The 20,093-nt window shown below is 42.7% G+C and overlaps 2 protein-coding genes across 2 annotated transcripts; one reads left to right on the top strand and one right to left on the bottom strand.

Moving 5' to 3' along the window:
* Window positions 1-231: 231 nt before the first annotated feature.
* On the bottom strand, window positions 232-15,230 carry DAND5 (DAN domain BMP antagonist family member 5). The gene is made up of 3 exons (XM_075205051.1): window positions 15,140-15,230; window positions 3,117-3,717; window positions 232-1,817 (listed from the first exon to the last, which is right to left on the bottom strand). The coding sequence occupies exons 2-3, from the start codon at window positions 3,498-3,500 to the stop codon at window positions 1,539-1,541; spliced, it is 663 nt and encodes a 220-aa protein (XP_075061152.1). The 5' UTR covers window positions 3,501-3,717; window positions 15,140-15,230; the 3' UTR covers window positions 232-1,538.
* Window positions 15,231-15,366: 136 nt separating this feature from the next.
* GADD45GIP1 (GADD45G interacting protein 1) lies at window positions 15,367-17,496 on the top strand. The gene is made up of 2 exons (XM_075206727.1): window positions 15,367-15,757; window positions 16,769-17,496. The coding sequence occupies exons 1-2, from the start codon at window positions 15,411-15,413 to the stop codon at window positions 17,100-17,102; spliced, it is 681 nt and encodes a 226-aa protein (XP_075062828.1). The 5' UTR covers window positions 15,367-15,410; the 3' UTR covers window positions 17,103-17,496.
* Window positions 17,497-20,093: the final 2,597 nt, after the last annotated feature.

Below are 20,093 nucleotides of genomic sequence, written 5' to 3' on the forward strand. Positions count from 1 at the left end.
TTTGAAAAACCCATCTGCAAACCACCTCCCGCTGGCTATACATGATATTGCTCCATAGTAGATATATGCTCATCTAGGTGCCTTCTTGTGTGAATGTACTTACACAATGCCCATTTTGTATAGGATATTAACTACGCAGCTTCTTGCTCCCTCTGCCCCAACATGAACCCCCCCCCCCCCCCCCCCAACCCCTTAATTACCATATTATCTTATGAAAATTCAATTCAAGACTCAAGTGTAAATACAATCTTTATTCCTGATAAGACATTCATTGTTTAGGCCAAAACAATCAAGATTTGTTCATTCAATTGCAGATTACAATCTTCGGTCAGAACATGAACGCTCTTAAAATCATGGGGAGGGGGTATGAATATGTATTTGTCAGTCAGGAAATATTTCCTTTGTACTGCTTACATCCTTCACAACCATTTTCTTAAATGATGTTCAGGCAAAGTGCAAAGGAAAAATTTCCCTAATGATCTCAGCCCTTTATTGTTCTGCAAAGTTAGATAGATTATTATATCAATATACCCTTGCAAAACTCAAGCTGTTACAAACAAAAAAAAAATAAAAAAAAAATAAATATATCAAAAATACAAAGAAACCAATAAATGACAGGTTTAAAGCTGTTCTGAAGAATGCTCTGTGGTTGATGAAACAGTGGTCACTACTACAGTACAGGCTGCGTTTTAGGCCTAGTTGTGATAAATGGAAGCACCTGATCAGAAATAAGAATAAAAAAAACACCAATAGGCAAAATAATAAGTATTCATATGAAAAAAAAAAAAAAAAAAAAAAAAATTCCTTCAGAGGAAACCTGAGAGGTAACATGTCACTCCTAGCGTCAATTACATTACCCCATACTACATGGCAAGGGCTGTCAAACAGGAGCAATGGGGCACAGGATCAATAAACTTGTAGAAATACACTTCTGGATAAGTTGAAGATTAAAAACAAACTCTACAATGTCACCTTTACACTGTCCTTCTATCATATGTACATCCAAAGTTATTAATGGTGGACAAGCAGCAAATGACATCTTGATGTAAAATTCTGTGTCAACCAGACAAATTAAAAATCAAATAAAAACCTTAAAATAAAAAAAAATAAGTGTATTGTTCATTAAAATCACAGTTTTTACAAAACAGGGATAACTTCTGAAAGACCTAAGCATGGTGCAAACACTTTTGAAAAATCCAGAAGGCATGTAAGGAATGTGGAAGTGTTTCCAAAAGGAAGATTAAATAAAGAATAGATGGAGGACCTAATAAAATCCAGAGTTTAAACTAGTTTTGTCCCCACTTCTAGAAAGGGACAGTCGTCAAATACAACGTTAAAGTCTAGGTGAGAAAAAAATATAAATTAAAATTGAGCTGTGTCAGACACATTGTAGAAAGGTCACCGTTTCACAGGGGTCGTTAATTGGTCCCACTTTCCTGTGGCAAAGGATTCCCGTAGTGTAGAGGCCACTAAAAAAGGCCCTTCGGTCGGACATAGAAGTCTGATATTAGTCTGTTGCAGCAATAAGTCATCTGTCATTAGGACACCGGCAGGAAGCCGTCTCCGCTGACTCCTGTCATCTCCTGATCGTAAGGGGTCTCGCAGCCGCACTCTTCCACCAGAACCACTTTCTCCCAGGACATGGAGCCACCGAGACAGAACAGAGGAACAGATATGCGTTTGGAGCGGGTGGGGGCACAAGATGTGCAAGGCTGCGATAGTCCAGTAGGCCAGCCAGGGACATAGAAAGAGTTGCACTGACCAAAGCAAAACTTGTTGGGAACACGCACTGGAGCGCAGTTTTTCCTGAAGACAAACTGGAACAGAAAAGAAACCATGAGGACAATGCACAGACCATTACACCTCAACTCATCTCACCTGCTCCCCAATACACTATAGTTACAGTATACGCACAGTGCCAACTTTTCATGCAGAATAGCACATTACATAGTGGACAAAGCCTGCTTGCACTAACCAATTATTTAAAGCAGTGGTCCGAATAGAATTATAGAAGTGGTGGTATGAAAAATGTAAGCGAATGGAATTTTATAGTTTTACAATGAAAGTAGTGGGAGAAGTGGTATGGCATACACCTGATGTAAAGGATACACTATCATCATCATCATCATTTATTTATATAGCGCCACTAATTCCGCAGCGCTGTACAGAGAACTCATTCACATCAGTCCCTGCCCAATTGGATCTTACAGTCTAAATTCCCTAACATACACACACAGAAGAGAAAGAGAAAGATAGAGACTAGGGTCAATTTTTACTAGCAGCCAATTAACCTACCAGTATGTTTTTGGAGTGTGGGAGGAAACCAGAGCACCCGGAGGAAACCCACGCAAACACAGGGAGAACATACAAACTCCACACAGATAAGGTCATGATCAGGAATCGAACTCATGACCCCAGTGCTGTGAGGCAGAAGTGCTAACCACTAGGCCACTGTGCTACCCACCATCACTGATGTAAGTGTAAGGCAGGGTTAACGAGCCCTTGTATCGTATGGGAAAGGCAAGAAGCAGCCGATTAAAATTAATGTTGGAAACTAAGTAGTTAGAGGATTCCCCTTCAAAGACGCTTACAGCGAGATCTCCTGAAGGTGGAGACTAGAGGGAAGACAGAGAGAATGATCCAGAGGAGGAGAGACAGCTTTAGAGAAATCCATGTAACTGGTCACAATATGGGAAGCAGTTATTAGCAGATGCTGGGAGGCCTGTAGAGTGTGGCTAGGAGAAGATTTAGAGTGGGGGGGGGGGGGTACATATTAACGCACAATATAACTAGGGTTTACTTTGTAGGAAAACCACCAGTATAACGAGGAGGTAGAGCATGTGAGGCATCCATGGAGAACTGGAGGGGGACAGTCTGTAGAAAGCTCTATTTCATCAAGTTTTTTATATCATGGTTAAGTAAACAATATATATTAGACAGTAGCAGAGAACAGCAAGATTTGATCAGTATTTGGATAGTCCCCTCTTGCCTTCTTCCTAATGCACAGACCATCAGGACGAAGCAAGAGGTTCATGTGCTTGTACACCAATATCAGGTGATAATTATTCCTCACCATCTTATAACATATGTAGTCAAAGTAACACAAAAAGGTTTACCTGTATAAAAGGCAGCGCATTGCATCTTGACCGCTTTAAGGCGTCCTGCCCGATAGGCAGCACTTGGTCAGGGCGTACCCTGCTGCTCTCCTTCTGTATGGCATTCTCCCATACCTTCTTTCTTTGTAGGGCTTCTTCATCCATTCTGTCCCTCTGGCCAAAGCTGGGCCTTCCTTGGAAAAATGACTTTGGGGCTTCTGCTTGCCTTGGTTTGAAAAAAGGCGAGTTCAGGAAGGATAGAGGGGGTACCCTATGAGCCCCAGAAGAGACAGCCTGAGCCCTCGCATTAAGCGAGTCTAGACTTCCGAAGGCAGATCCTTCTTCACCGAAAGGAGCCGAACTCAACGCCAAGGGAAACAGGAGTAGGAACTGGATTAAAAACATTTTTTGTCCGTGGTGAGGGAGGTCTTCGGTTGTATAGTCTGGGGATCTATCCCCTTTCGTCTAGCTGAATGAAGGGTCTCACAAGACCCACTGTCGTATGTCTAGTTACTTTCTCAAAGTGTAGAGGCACCGTCTTAAATACCCAGAGTTGAGAGAAAGACTCACAGGCTAAAAGTTAGGAAAGTTTAGGGGAGAGAGAAATCTGCCACACTACCACCTGTTGCAGGAGACAGAAAAAAAAATAGTAGTTTAGTTTTTGCTAAGAGCACAGATCTGCTTTCCAGTTTCAATCAATGAGACACGTTTGAGTTTCATATTAGACAGGTGATACAGTGTCTGTACATAAACAGAGAACCAAAGACACTGCACCTAAAACAAATAGATGTAGTTGCTGTATAAATGACCTTCATTTATAAATTATAATACACACTGGGCCTGATTCATTAAGTAAAAATAAGGCAAAAATATGAGTAAGTTTTCTCCTGGGCAAAACCATGTTACAATGCAAGGGGTGCAAATTAGTTTATTGCACACAAGTTAAATACTGTTTTGGTTTTTTTTGTCATGAACCACACAAATACTTGATGGCTTTATTTTTACAATGAAATATAAAGTCGATCTAGGACATTCTCTTACCAAACTATAAATCTGCCATCACAATTTAGCTTTCCCTCCAATGCAACATAGTTTTAACAAGGTGCAATGTTACTCATTTGCTTTACTTTCCTTAATGAATAAGGCCCAATGTGTATAATATTATAAGAGGAAAGATACATTTGTGGAGTATTCGGATACAGTATTGTGCATAATATAATAAAAATGAATACCAAACACATTTAGGAAGATTTAACCAGCTAGGTAACCACATGCTCTATGCGTATGTGCTACTGCCAAGTATGCAGCTAGTTTAGTGCATCTCTTGTCATTACCTTGTACATAATGAGTGACCTTCATTTACACTGTAACTGTCCCATTAGAAGAGGCAAAATGAATGCATTTACTCTATTGTGAATATTCTATGGAATAGTAGAACCCCTACTGTAAATGATCTTTATGGGATACTATACACTGTTGTAAGTTATAGGACTATGTTCAGTGGTGGTATGGAAGATTTAATTGAATAGGATTTGATGGTTTTACCAATGAAAGCAGTAGAAGTCGCAGTATTACATAGCACGGTAAAGCAGTCCACTCCTACCACCTACTAAGTTACAAAACAAAAATCAAGACTACAGGCAAAATCTGATAATACATAAAGTGATGGCTATGTAAACAGTGAGTTCTGATATCATCTACTGGAGTTTATACCTATATTAACCAGCTTTTATGTAATAAAATGATTGGAAGTCAAGATCAGGTTTCGATATCCTTGTAGTCTACAGTTGGCTGGTCGTAATTTCTTCTACTACAGGAGACAATGAAAAACTGAAATATTCAATTCATTTCCTTATTGTACATGGAATATTAACCCCAATATCTGCATTTTGTAATAGAGAAGTTACTATTTACATCCTTACCAATGAAACAAAGGTCAGGTCACAAAGTCCTGGGGGGGTGTGGATGACATTACTACTCAATCAACTCTACAGTAGATACTCAAAACATTTACGTCAATCACAAATGGCATTATAGCAGTGCAGAGAAACTGGCTCATCTGCACTCAGCTTCATTCTGCAGCCACCAGCACGTTGCTGTGACCATGTCTGAGATACCTACACCCATCACCAGTGCCTCTAACGGTGGTGGGTGTAGAGTTGGAAGGTAGACAGCAGGCATTGGGAGATTGTTGATGGAGCAGATTGGTGCGGAGGCTTCTCCAGTAATCCAAAAAAATGGGTTCTATGAATAGAAGGACGTAGTTGGTGCTTGACCCACCAGTTAGCATCTTGTAAAGCCTCAGATAGCCTGTATAATACAATAGTGGTTTATTTAAGAACCATATATACAGTTTAACCTTTCATAAGGTGCCCCACACATGCTACAATTCTGCCAAACATTTTAGATCCAATTGCCTGGAAAATTACAGTTTTAGGAATAATGTGACTTCACATCAGGAACATTTCAGCAGTTAAATGAGGAAGCCCAAAAACGATGTCTGACAACAACCACCATCTCACCGTGTGGACAATCATCTCCCAACAACTCTTAATGCAGCCCGATTGTTGAATGGCCAAATCCAACCATTTGGATAGTATCCCATGGGAGCTGGTCTTTTGACCTGAACTCCAAATGGCTGGACCACACTCGTATAAAGACGCACTGCGCTCAGGATGTCCATATAGGACATGAGTGCTCCTTACCTCTGGGCCCCCTTGCCACCAGTCAACTAGCTAAAGTGCACTGGTCACCTACAAAGTGGAGGCAGCCAATTTATGGGCTAAACAAATATTCATAGGAGTGTAGCCAATCAATGATCAATATCTCATGATTATAAGACACTAATCCCTAGCAGGTTATTAGGTTGCCATAAAAGGGCTGACTCCACGTTGCTCTGTTCAACACTTTATATTTAATCCCCCTGCTGCCCACAAGTCACTTTAATGGAAAGGGACAGGCAGAGGGATGGAGTTGCATTGTGGCATGAAATCCATAACATCAGCCTGATGCGTTTTGTCCTCAGAGACTGACCAGCCAATAGAAGGCAAGCATAGACCAATTGCATGGCGGTTGTGTGGCGTTTTTGCCTGTTGTAGCATCCAGAGGGATCACCAGCTGTGAGGAACAATATAATGGATCACAGGAGGTGGGCATAGGGCAGACCCATGACATTTACCAGACATGCTGGTTATATAACAATGCCAGAGCACCTATAAAAGAACCCAATGAACTAAAGCCAAATGATTGTGTAGACATCCATTTACCAGAGGGAGATATCATAGGAGTACAACTGGTTTTCCTGAGCAGAAGACACATGTGAATACATTGGTGCCTAGTTGGTGATGCCATTCAAATTTCCTACTGACAACTTAAAAGCACTACCCCTTTATCTATTGTTAGTTCTCTTAGTAGTTCTATAAAAAGTTTGTCACTTAATATTTTATTTATCATTTTCATATGGAGCACCGGGAGTTTTTACTATTTGCAGCTTCTGGTTTTGTAGCTTAAAAACATACCAGCAGCCGAAGACCCGCTCGACTTATGGCTTCAAAGACCGCTTTCTTAAACGGGTCCCCTCCCTGTATGTTAACCCAACCGCTTCTGTTCAGGTGAATGGGTGTTCCTCCCCATCTTTTCAAATTCAAAGTGGAACACGACAAGGTTGCCCCCTCTCTCCACTTCTGTTTGCACTCACCATAGAACCCCTGGCCTTGAAAATACAACAAAATCCCAACATCTCTGGCATACAGCTATCCTCCAGCATCTACAAGACTTCGCTCTACGCAGATATCCTCCTCACCATTACCAATCCCATAACATCGTTACCAAACCTATTTCAGGAGCTCGATAATTTTTCTATAGTCTCGAACTTTAAGGTCAACACGGCCAAGACGGATATTCTGGATCTCAATATCCCACTGAAGTTGAAGCAGCTTCTGGAGCTAAATTTTCTGGAATTCCAATAGTATCAAATATCTGGGTATAGCAATTACTAGAAAGGTAGAAGACCTCTACCAAGCAAACTACCCCCAATTGATAGCATGCCTCAAAAAAGACATGATTTCTTGGGACAAGCCGATAATATCTTGGGTGGGCCGGATTACATCAGTGAAGATGAATTTGCTCCCCAGGCTGCTTTACCTTTTCCATACCCTCCCCATCAAAGTTCCTCCCTCTACTTTTAAAATGCTGCAAACTCCTATCATGCGCTTCGTTTGGTCAAATAAGAGATACAGGATCTCTGCTTGTATCCTACAACGCTCTCCCATGGCGGGTGGCCTCGGCATACCCAATCTTCGCAATTATTACTTTGCGGCACGTTTCGCTCAATGTGTCCAATGGCACTCCCCGCCTGGAACCAGGGTCTGGGTTGATATAGAATCAGATCTATTAGGAGGCTCACCGATTTGTTCTATCCTCTGGCTTTCAGCCGCACAGCGCCCAGCCCTCTCGAACTCACCCAGTAATAGATCTCTCCCTTTCAATCTGGTCTCAGTTTAGTAGAATGGCATCTCTATCTCCTACCCACCAGATACTTATACCTTTTGGTTGAATCCAGCTTTTACACCAGGCCTTTCACGTCCTATGTACACAAAATGGGAAGGGGGAAGGTAAATTATTACTGCTAAACCACATAGGGACTCCAACGTTCCCCCAGTTCTCAGAATTGACTGAGTGGTGCGGGTTCACGATGGGACAGTTCCACCAATACTTACAAATCAGACATCATCATCAGCAGATCAAGGCTCAGTTATCTGCTAGACCCCCCCACTGTGTTTGAGAATTTATGCCCATCGGGACCATTCTCAAAAGGTCTAATCTCAAAGCTATACAATGCCCTACTCCCCACCTCCACAGAGACCAAGGACCATTCTCAGACAGTGGGAGGCAGATTTGGGAACATCCCTAGACCCAGAAGAATGGTCAGACATCTATGAGTGGACAGCACGTTGCTCCATAAATGTCCGTACCAAAGAAAACGCCAATAAATTGCTGCATAGATGGTACTATGTTCCCTCTAGGCTTCATATTATATACCCTCAAACAAGTCCAACATGTTGGAGAGATTGTGGCCATACAGGCACCTTCATACACACATGGTGGGACTGTCCCAAACTGCGCCCGTTCTGGACAGAACTTCTCGCATTAGCAACAGCCATTCTCGATACTCCTGTGCCCTCCGATCCCAAGCATGTATTACTGCCTCTACCCCTTCCAACACATACCCATAAGCTTCTTCTGCATATAATCAGCGCAGCTACCTGCCAAATAGCTGCCCACTGGAAGAACCCCACGCCTCCAATGGTCTGTGGTAGGATCTTGCACACCTATCAGATGGAGCACATCAACAGCATGCTTAGGGGCTCCTCCGTGTCCTTCAACAAAGTCTGGTCTCCTTGGGCTTCATATTACAACCAACCTCTGCTCCAATTTTAGTCAAACCCGATCCGTTACTGAAAATACCAGATTGAACTATTATCTTCTGCTAAAAACATAAAAGCGTGAATTCATCCTCCCTTCCCCTAACCCTCAATCTGTTCTTTCCCCTTCCTCCATTTTGCCCTGTACCACCCCCCTCTTTCTCTTCTCCCCCTTATTTGTATAATTTAAAACAAAACAACATCTCCATGGTACCATGTTCATATGAAGCTGAATTTGTTTTGTAAAAGCTATGTGAGTGTCATACACACTGTCAAATTTGTATGTGCATTTATCATCTTACTAATGTACCTTTCAAGAGTTTTATATTTTGTAATGCTGTTCAAGATAAGATGTTACTAATAAAACGTATTTAAAAACAAAACACAAAAAAAAAAAAAAAAAACACATACCAGCAGCCAATGCACAGCTGACATGACACCATTAAGGCCAGAACTAGTGGCTCTGGCAACACTGGTAATGCGGTGCTTGCCGAGCCAATATCTCATATGTATTTATCTCATATGGATAACCCATGTGTACAAATTGTAGCTGAACATGGTATGTCCCTTTTCTAATGCCAAATATTTCCACATGAGAATACGAGATATGGATGTATATACATACATGAGGAGCTGGAGCCAATGGCTGGTTGCAGACAGGCTGATGCCCATAGATAGAACTGCAGTTCTCTTGAAAAACAACCAATTACCCCACTTACTTAAGCTTTGGCCCACCGATTGTGACTTCAAACCGCCAACACGGGACATACAAGTATGTTATATCCACACACCCAGTTAGCCAGCCAATGGTGGAACAGACAGACCCTGTTCCATGTACATATTACCACTAGTGACATTCTAGTGTGGAATAATATTTTACAGTTGTGTAAGCCGTCCATCTTCACGAGCATGAACATCCCATGAGCCTGTGCAGCAATCTGCAACATCAGCGTATTCTCAGTTGCCCCAATTCTGCCAGGACTGCTACTTTTTTTTTTTTGTAGCCCAAAAAGCACATGGCCTATCAAAAAGAGAGGGGCTTCTGCCCAAACCTCCCGCTTTCTACAGATCATGAAGAGCATATTTTGCACTGATGCCTACAACCTCTTTCACAAAGATCATTCCTGCAATCAAGGTGTCATCATGATAGGTGCAACATGCTTAAAATACACATAGCATGCTATATATGATGCAAGTAGTCAGATTGTGCAAAGGGCTACAGCGGTGGTGTGCTACAGGTCCACCACTATAATGTAATACAGGGGAGCTGTGTAATTCACAGATATTACTGGGATCTCCCCCAGAGGTGTCTGTACTGTGTATAATGTAATAGAGAGTAGCTGTATAATACACAGATATTACTGGGATCTCCCCCCAGAGGTGTCTGTACTGTGTATAATGTAATAGAGAGGAGATGTATAATACACAGATATTACTGGGATCTCCCCCAGAGGTGTCTGTACTGTGTATAATGTAATAGAGAGGAGCTGTATAATACACATATATTACTGGGATCTCCCCCCAGAGGTGTCTGTACTGTGTATAATGTAATAGAGAGGAGCTGTATAATACACAGATATTACTGGGATCTCCCCCAGAGGTGTCTGTACTGTGTATAATGTAATAGAGAGGAGCTGTATAATACACAGATATTACTGGGATCTCCCCCCAGAGGTGTATGTACTGTGTATAATGTAATAGAGAGGAGCTGTATAATACACAGATATTACTGGGATCTCCCCCAGAGGTGTCTGTACTGTGTATAATGTAATAGAGAGGAGCTGTATAATACACAGATATTACTGGGATCTCCCCCCAGAGGTGTCTGTACTGTGTATAATGTAATAGAGAGGAGATGTATAATACACATATATTACTGGGATCTCCCCCCAGAGGTGTCTGTACTGTGTATAATGTAATAGAGAGGAGCTGTATAATACACAGATATTACTGGGATCTCCTCCAGAGGTGTCTGTACTGTGTATAATGTAATAGAGAGGAGATGTATAATACACATATATTACTGGGATCTCCCCCAGAGGTGTCTGTACTGTGTATAATGTAATAGAAAGGAGCTGTATAATACACATATATTACTGGGATCTCCCCCAGAGGTGTCTGTACTGTGTATAATGTAATAGAGAGGAGCTGTATAATACACAGATATTACTAGGATCTCCCCCCAGAGGTGTCTGTACTGTGTATAATGTAATAGAGAGGAGCTGTATAATACACATATATTACTAGGATCTCCCCCCAGAGGTGTCTGTACTGTGTATAATGTAATAGAGAGGAGCTGTATAATACACATATATTACTGGGATCTCCCCCCAGAGGTGTCTGTACTGTGTATAATGTAATAGAGAGGAGATGTATAATACACAGATATTACTGGGATCTCCCCCCAGAGGTGTCTGTACTGTGTATAATGTAATAGAGAGGAGCTGTATAATACACAGATATTACTGGGATCTCCCCCCAGAGGTGTCTGTACTGTGTATAATGTAATAGAGAGGAGATGTATAATACACAGATATTACTGGGATCTCCCCCCAGAGGTGTCTGTACTGTGTATAATGTAATAGAGAGGAGCTGTATAATACACAGATATTACTGGGATCTCCCCCCAGAGGTGTCTGTACTGTGTATAATGTAATAGAGAGGAGCTGTATAATACACAGATATTACTGGGATCTCCCCCCAGAGGTGTCTGTACTGTGTATAATGTAATAGAGAGGAGCTGTATAATACACAGATATTACTGGGATCTCCCCCAGAGGTGTCTGTACTGTGTATAAGGTAATAGAGAGGAGCTGTATAATACACATATATTACTAGGATCTCCCCCCAGAGGTGTCTGTACTGTGTATAATGTAATAGAGAGGAGCTGTATAATACACAGATATTACTGGGATCTCCCCCCAGAGGTGTCTGTACTGTGTATAATGTAATATAGAAGAGCTGTATAATACACAGATATTACTGGGATCTCCCCCCAGAGGTGTCTGTACTGTGTATAATGTAATAGAGAGGAGCTGTATAATACACAGATATTACTGGAATCTCCTCCAGAGGTGTCTGTACTGTGTATAATGTAATAGAGAGGAGCTGTATAATACACAGATATTACTGGGATCTCCTCCCAGAGGTGTCTGTACTGTGTATAATGTAATAGAGAGGAGCTGTATAATACACAGATATTACTGGGATCTCCCCCCAGCGGTGTCTGTACTGTGTATAATGTAATAGAGAGATGTATAATACACAGATATTACTGGGATCTCCCCCAGAGGTGTCTGTACTGTGTATAATGTAATAGAGAGGAGCTGTGTAATTCACAGATATTACTCATACTTGCCAACTCTCCCGCATTGTCCGGGAGACTCCCGCATTTTGCGAGAGTCTCCCGGACGAGTGTGGCAATCTCCCTGATAGGAAGGGGGAAAAATTTAGTTTAAACGCCGCGATTCACCCGGAATCGCGGCGTTTAGCCCCGCCCCCACTGTAAAATGACGCGATTTGCGTCATTCCGTCACGGGGGCGGGGCCAAAATGACGCGATTTCGCAGCCCCGCCCCCTGCACGCCCACGTCCCAGCCGGCATCTCCCGGAAGAAAAAAAAAAAAATGTTGGCAAGTATGATATTACTGGGATCTCCCCCCAGAGGTGTCTGTACTGTGTATAATGTAATAGAGAGAAGCTGTATAATACAGATATTACTGGGATCTCCTCCAGAGGTGTCTGTACTGTGTATAATGTAATAGAGAGGAGATGTATAATCCACAGATATTACTGGGATCTCCCCCAGAGGTGTCTGTACTGTGTATAATGTAATAGAGAGAAGCTGTATAATACACAGATATTACTGGGATCTCCCCCCAGAGGTGTCTGTACTGTGTATAATGTAAAAGATGCTTACTGATATCACAATCATATAACATTTTAAAAAGGTGGGCGGGGAACAAGGAAATTGAATGTTTACTGAAAATTTCAGATACTTCAGTCTAGCTAGTTACAAAACAATTACAGGTATGTAGTGTCACTGGATTGCTGAATTTAGGAGTCTATCTCCTAATGTAACATTACAATGTTCTATCAATAGACTTGAGAAAAATGAGAATAAATCTCTACAAGAAGATAGATTCATTGACTGTAGAGGATTTAGTTACTGCACTCTTTAGAGCATCGCATGGCTGCACAAACACACAACAACTGTATGCCCAGTTTACACTCTGCACTGTATACACAGCCCTCAAACAAGTAGGTGGGAGTTTCATCCTAAGGTGGAGGAGACAGCTGTCACAGGAACCTCACCATGCTGTGTCCAAATACTGATGTAGGATTACTTTTTTAGACGAAAAATAAGACGTATATAAAGATATACCTTTACTAGTTGTAGATATGGGACGAGTCTGGTATTATCTACATAAGAGGCCAATACCTATGAAAATGCCACTGCCCAGAACAGCCAGAATACGATCTGTACTGATGCAGGTTGACAGAAGTTGACCACACATCACCCTCCTCCCAGCTTGGCCCCAGTTATCCTACATGGATGTAGTGAGAAAGTAAAACAGTTACCCTGTAATGTGCATACAAGCCAGCATGCATTGGATTCAGTTTGGACGAAAGTAAAAATTAACCAGACAAATATATACACAAGAAACTTCCCATGAACACAAGTAGTAGATTCCAATGCATTGAAAGGGACTCATTTCACAGCACTGGTCTGTTTCTGCTTTTTTTTTTTTAACCCCTTTTCCAGCAGCAGTAACATGAACCAACTTTATTGCCGTTAACGGGAATTTTAACTAAAATGAAATACTTTATTGTTGGTTATTCGACAGCTGGTAAATAAGCATAAAAAGCAGGGACCAAGTTACTTATAAAATGAGTTCGGTACACGTTGAATATAAGAATTAGGCATTGTGCACAGCCAACTGATAAGTTCATCCATGAAATGCCAGGGGCAAACGCAGGATTTGTAGAGGGGGGTTTCCACACTACGCCACCAGTGGGCGTGAGAAGCATGCATGGGGGCGTGGCTATAATATTAGACAGTGCTTGGCTGCTCTCCAACACTTCCTATCCTTAAAATATACATACATGGGCAATGCTGCGTGTAGTACTGTTATGTGCACACAGCTCTTCCTTTTAAAGCAGAGCCGTGTGAAACGGGGGCAGGGTTGAGCCACCTCAATTGAACAGTGCTCCAGGCTTGGAGGGGGTTCCCAGGCACTAGGAACCCCCCTCAGTTTGCCTACGAATGCTCAGAGGGACAATAGGATGCAGGATTTAAGACAGCAACCTTGAGGGGGAAAAAAAAAAAAAGTATCATTTCCCTCCACAGCAAATGACATCACATATATTGAGAGGGGAGGTTAGTCCATGACTGGATGCTGATGTCAACAGCCAGAGAGCGGAAAGACCAAGATGGTGGTCAGTGACGCGCACTGTGCAGCTTTCATATGGGAACAAGGGCCAATTGGGAGCCTAATAAAAACATGTTTTTTTTCAAGGCATCATAATCATTATAGTTAATAGTACTAAAAACCCTATCATTTTAACTAATCCAGAGATTTTCTTCCAATGGAACCCAAACCACTATACATTTGCAGAACACCACAAATTACACGCACAATGACATGCAACAAGGTAAAAATGACTACCCAAATGAGCTAACAATCTAAGACAGCAACATTACCAGCAACCAATAATGGAGCAGCCCTTGGTGACTAGTTTATGTGCAGCTACAGGTGGTGGAGTACAGGTGGAATGAGGAAAGACAGCAGAAGGCAGACACACAAACCATGAGCATCAAGCATGCTAGCAACCACTGTACAATTGTAGACACAGGTTTGGGGTTTCTGAGACATGTACAATCAATGTATATAAACAAGCATGAACCATTATACAGTACTGTATGTGTGCACTGTGTATATTCTATTCTTATATAAAAAAAAATAAAAAAAAAAATAAGACAATAAGCCTGTATGTTTCTACTGGTTCCCTGCATCTATATGGAAGAGATAATTACTGGCGCATCACTACCTGGGCACTGTGTAAAATGCAGAACAGAAGCAAGACAGTATAGAAGCTACCTAGTTAAAGCACCTACTGCCAGGAGACAGAACAGATATCCAGGGGGAAGGCTAGGCTGCAGCAGAAGTGGAAGCACTCACCTGTAGGCTACAGAAGGGCTCAGAGAAACTATGCAACCTACATCAACCAGTTTCTTTCTACATAATTGCACTCTACATCCAACTTTATAGATTGTTATACAACAATTAGGTTTAGTCCCAGAAGGATAGAGAATACACTATAAGAAACCAGTATTAAAATCAGTTAAATGCATGTAACATTTTATAGTGAACTTGAACTACTATGTGCATTTAATGTAAACTATTTTTTTTTTGTTTTTCTAAACTTCCAGGGAAAACATTTTCCATAAACAGATAATGGTATATTTCAGCTGCATACACCACACCTAAATACCACATTTTATGAATTAGAACTAAAAAAAAAATCACCTCTTTACAAGTTTCCTATTTAAACTCTAAATGTATACCATTTAACAACAGGCTGACATGCATACTCTATTGCGTGCTCTCCACAGACCCACCTTTTCACACCTGTGATCAATTGCTACCTCTCCCAAATCATGTATTGTCTAATATAGGCAAATAAATTAAGAAGAACCAATTGGGGCTCCAGAGATTGATAAGACAGGCATTGTTTAAAACACCTTTATCGCCTGTTACTGCCTCTCTAGACAGGCGCTGCTCGGGCACCCTTATCGCCTGCCAAGGACCCACATAGAGTCAGTACAGATACCCCGCTTCCGCCACACCTTTAGGCCCCCCCCTGTCCTGATTAGGGAGCGGGCCTTCAAGATGGCGCTGCCCATGCAGAGATGCTGCGCTAGGTTGCGGGCTTTGACCTTACCGTGGCCGGCGGCGGGTTACCATGCACGGCCAAGGGCTTGGGGTTTGGACAGAATATATAAACCTGATCCCTCAGACCCAGAGACGAAGGAGTGGCACAAGGGGCCGGCTTATGAGGCCAAGCTGTATGGCCGGTTTGGGAGCGCTAGTGGGGTAAATCCTGAGAGTCTGTGGCCGAACCAGGAACAGCTCCGGGCAATAGAGGAGGAGGAGAGGGAATGGTTCCCGGGCCTGAGGGAGATGTTAAACAGAGTGGAGGCTAAAGAGAGGGAGATGCTGCGACTGAAACAGGAAAGGTCAGTGTTAATGTCTTTGCAGGTGGATCTATGGCGTCTGTAGAACTACAAGTCTCAGCATGCCCTGTCAACCACGATAGTACGAAGGCACACACATTGCTGGAAGCCTGGAACCTGCTGTAAAGTTTCTGACCGTCAAGTTTATAACTGAAATAAAGTCATATAAAAGAGGTATATTTATAAGAGGCGATAAAACGCTGCAAGATTTTGGGATAGCCTGAAGGTTCTACCTCCAGGTAGGATTTTACATATACGGCAATATGTGGCAATGCTATATTGGTATTTGTGACTTCACAGATCAAACAATATGGCAGCTCCCATTCAGACTTTGTGTACTTGTCACCTATTCACAGTTGAGGCAGCTGTTTTGTTTGCTGATTGTAGTGAAATGACAGGCAGTGTTCTCATGAACATTGGTTCAGACAGCAAAATTTCTGCCTCCACTGTTTGTAGGTGACAGGTGCACTTGAATGCAATTACGGAGAAAAGTAAAGTTAAAGCAATATATACAATTTAGTCTGACAACCGGAAATCTACATTCTTTCATCAGGCAGAATATATCTTCTGTTGGGTACTTGTTTTTATTCTCTAATTGTCTACATGACCACAGCATCTTGTTGCCCATGAAGCATAGTGTGAGATGTGTGGCTGAAGTTGGCTGTGTGATAAATATCAGATAATTCTGTGCATGGTGCCAGTCTGTGCTATGGATAGAAGGTGCGTAAGTCACCCAGCATTGGGAACAGGCTACACACCTCAGTGTCAGCAGACTTCTGAGCTTTGCTCCAGCTTCTGGGTCCAATTATAGATAAAATACATGTCTGCTTTATACTTGCATTAAGTACTTTTGTGTCCGCTGCCATATCAAATTTGTTTTGGTCCAAAAACTAAAGACGTAGAGAATCTTCTTAGATCAGGGTAGCAAAGGTAGCGCAATGAACTAAATGTTCATACTAAACGAGAGCTTTATCAATTCACATTTCCGTTGACAGTTACTTTTGTTTCTTCAAGGGATAAGCTGATAGCGGCCAATATGGCGAAGATGCCCCAGATGGTGGCGGAGTGGCGCAGGGCGAAGCGGGATGCCAAGCAGAAGGCACGGGATGAAAAAGCCCGCAAGGAGCGTCTCTTGGCCCAAGCCCGTGAGAAGTTTGGCACCAACGTTGACTTCCGCAGCCCCAAATTTCAGGAACTGTTGAAAGATCTGGAGAAGGAAGAGAAAAAGAAAATGAAGGCCAAGAAGAGGAAACAGAAAGAGGAAGAAAGGGAGGCGATGGAGGCAGTTCTGAGTACCCCCACGGCCAACACACAGCCCACTGCCCCAGTCAGCGACAGCTCTGTTTAATGTATTAATGCACATGGTGTTCTCAAAGGGTAGTTTCTGTCTTTAAATGACTTGTCTTGTACATGCCTTCCTGCAACTCTTACTGTTCACATTCATTTATTTTTCTGTGCTTCCCAGTCTTGTATTTATATAATTGGTACAAGTTGTTTGCGGAGAGAGAACAGTAGAGATGGGACATGTCCTAAAGCAAGGACCATTTAAAAAAACAAACAAACAAAACCTGATTGTATAAATACATAGCTGAGAAGCACCGTAAGGCTTTCCAAGATACAGAAAGCTGGATAAGCCAATATAAAATAACTGCACGTGAGACATGTCTTGTAACATTCAAAACCAGTTGTGTGTAAATGTTTGTTTATTAACGGATTTGTAATAAAATAATCTTTGTACTTTGTTTTTCTTTTGATGTTACTTTTTACCATTCACTTCCTTTTTTTTTTGTGTTGACTTCAGTTGGGGGGTGAAAGGGGTCATCCACAGGAGAAGGGGAAAGGGGCCCAGACACATGGGGGGGGGGGGGGGGGAAGGAAAAGGGGTCACACATTTCCTTAGCATGTGAGAACTACATGGGGATCTGTTTCCACCCTGCACAGCCCCTACTACAGGCCTAGTCAACCTGTGGCTCTCCAGATATTGTGAAACTACAAGCCCCAGCATGCTTTGTCAATAGATACCAGACGATAGCTGGCAGGGCATGCTGGGACTTGTAGTTTCACAACATCGGGAGAACCACAGGTTTGCCAGGCCTGATCTATTATCTGTAGCTGGACTGAAGCTTTTACATGCACTGCTGATATCCAATCGGTGAGTCCCCAGTGGCTGTGGGACTTCTGGCTGGGTGCATGCTGGTACTTGAAGTTCCACAACCACGAGTGAGCCACAGTCTCCCTGTTATGTACAACCGGGGACAATTGTGAAAAGTATGTAACAGGAAAACTGTCGGCAATCGGATGTTTGCTTTCATTTTTCCGACCTGTATTTTAGTGTGACAGAATCGGATTGGTTGCTGTGAGCAGTTTTCGGCATTGTCCCCAATATACTATCATGACTTCTCATACAGATTTCCTTTCAATGGTCATGTGACCAAATAGCCAGGAGAGGTGTTTTGTAATGTGTAGAAATTACTGTGCTGGGTATAAACACAGGGCTAAAAGCAGCAGTAGGACATCAGCAAGCCAGTACATTAAAGTAATTGAAAGTGGAACATCTTCCCCTTTAAAAATTATGTAATGCATAAGAATTAGTGTAGTTGGACTTCCAGACAGGCGCTGTAGCACTTGTTGCTCCATGGCTGAGACAATGACAATGTGTTCGTTATTGTGCAGTCCATCTCCTGCCCACGTATTTCTTGCTTTAAATGTAGGTATTACCCATCACTTTACTGTGGTCATTTGTTTGTAAGGGGACGCAGAGACCCACAGTGGGGGAAACGGGACATACATAAAACGGACTTACAAGGTGGGTAAAATGGATGCAGTCATGAAAATGAAGAGTAGGGTATACCCTGACCGCCAGAGCTGACACTCTGCTGGGACAACGGCAGAGGTCAGAGGAGCAGATGTGGCTCAGACAAAAGTGAGGGTGCATTAGTGTGGGTAGTGGAGTAGGGTAGGCTCTCTAATAAAGATATGAAGATCAGATGTATGAAGGTTGGTGGTTAGGGATTGTGGAGGTCAGGGTAAGTAATTTGAACTGGGCTGTGGAGTATGTGGTGGGGCAGTCAGGGATTTGTGGATGTGGAGCACTGCGAGTGGAAGATTAGGATAGATGGGTGAGAGAAACTGCATCATGGGTAACAGAAGGGCGTATTCTAGCAATAGAACAGGGAGAGACTGGATGTGAGGAGTAACACAGAGGGCGGAGTCACTAAAGCAGTGGGATTGGGGAAGTGACCAGAATAACGTTGACATTGATGAGGGGAGGTACTGACTGATCACTATTAAATGTCTGCACACAATAAGGCAGCCAACAGTAATATTGTATAGAGCTGTCCCACCTTCCAATTACTTATTATCTTGTTTATTTCAATTATTTTACAAACAGTCCCACTTATAATAGCCTTACACCAGGGTCACATCACTGCTGGGTGTAGAGATCTGTGTATTAAGCATGTTTATGGTGCTGCTCCAGGAGTCATTTTCTCCACATTTATTCTGTTATAATGCAGCATACGTAGCTTTGTTTTATATTTACCCTAATAGTGTTTTGTGACATCTATTAGAGATGTACAAAGTTGTTCTCCTTTACTATAGGTTTCCTGTCACCCACAGTCCCTGTGGTTAATTTCATGTTGGGAGTGATGTGTTCCCTCCAGCCAGTCACATAACTCAGTGTCACATTCTCGTCACACCTGGGATAGTGACAATAAGTTTACTCCGTCTATAGAAGCCCAGTACAACAATTTTAAAAAAAGTGACTAATACTGTTCATTCAGGGCTAAGGCAGGATAAAATAACACTGGTTGGAACCCCACGCACAGCTTTTCATGTCAGTGTCACCCTGTGGTGGGAGGGACAGACTCCAAATCACATAGCACCCTCCTGTCTGTCACCCTGTGGTGGGAGGGACAGACTCCACGTCACATAGCTCCCTCCTGTCTGTGTCACCCTGTGGTGGGAGGGACAGACTCCATGTCACATATCTCCCTCCTGTCTGTGTCACCCTGTGGTGGGAGGGACAGACCCCATGTCACATAGCTCCCTCCTGTCTGTGTTACCCTGTGGTGGGAGGGACAGACCCCATGTCACATAGCTCCCTCCTGTCTGTGTCACCCTGTGGTGGGAGGGACAGACTCCATGTCACATAGCCCCCTCCTGTCTGTGTCACCCTGTGGTGGGAGGGACAGACTCCATGTCACATAGCTCCCTCCTGTCTGTGTCACCCTGTGGTGGGAGGGACAGACCCCATGTCACATAGCTCCCTCCTGTTTCTGTCACCCTGTGGTGGGAGGGACAGACTCCATGTCACATAGCCCCCTCCTGTCTGTGTCAC

Source organism: Mixophyes fleayi, chromosome 4, assembly GCF_038048845.1.
Source record: "Mixophyes fleayi isolate aMixFle1 chromosome 4, aMixFle1.hap1, whole genome shotgun sequence".
Lineage (NCBI taxonomy): Eukaryota > Metazoa > Chordata > Amphibia > Anura > Limnodynastidae > Mixophyes > Mixophyes fleayi.

Coding starts and splice junctions, on each gene's coding strand:
- DAND5 (XM_075205051.1), bottom strand. CDS start 3,500: ATGTTTTTAATCCAGTTCCTACTCCTGTTTCCCTTGGCGTTGAGTTCG. Junction 1,818..3,116: donor ATGCGCTGCCTTTTATACAG/GTAAACCTTTTT, acceptor TTTCTGTTCCAG/TTTGTCTTCAGGAAAAACTG.
- GADD45GIP1 (XM_075206727.1), top strand. CDS start 15,411: ATGGCGCTGCCCATGCAGAGATGCTGCGCTAGGTTGCGGGCTTTGACC. Junction 15,758..16,768: donor CTGCGACTGAAACAGGAAAG/GTCAGTGTTAAT, acceptor TGTTTCTTCAAG/GGATAAGCTGATAGCGGCCA.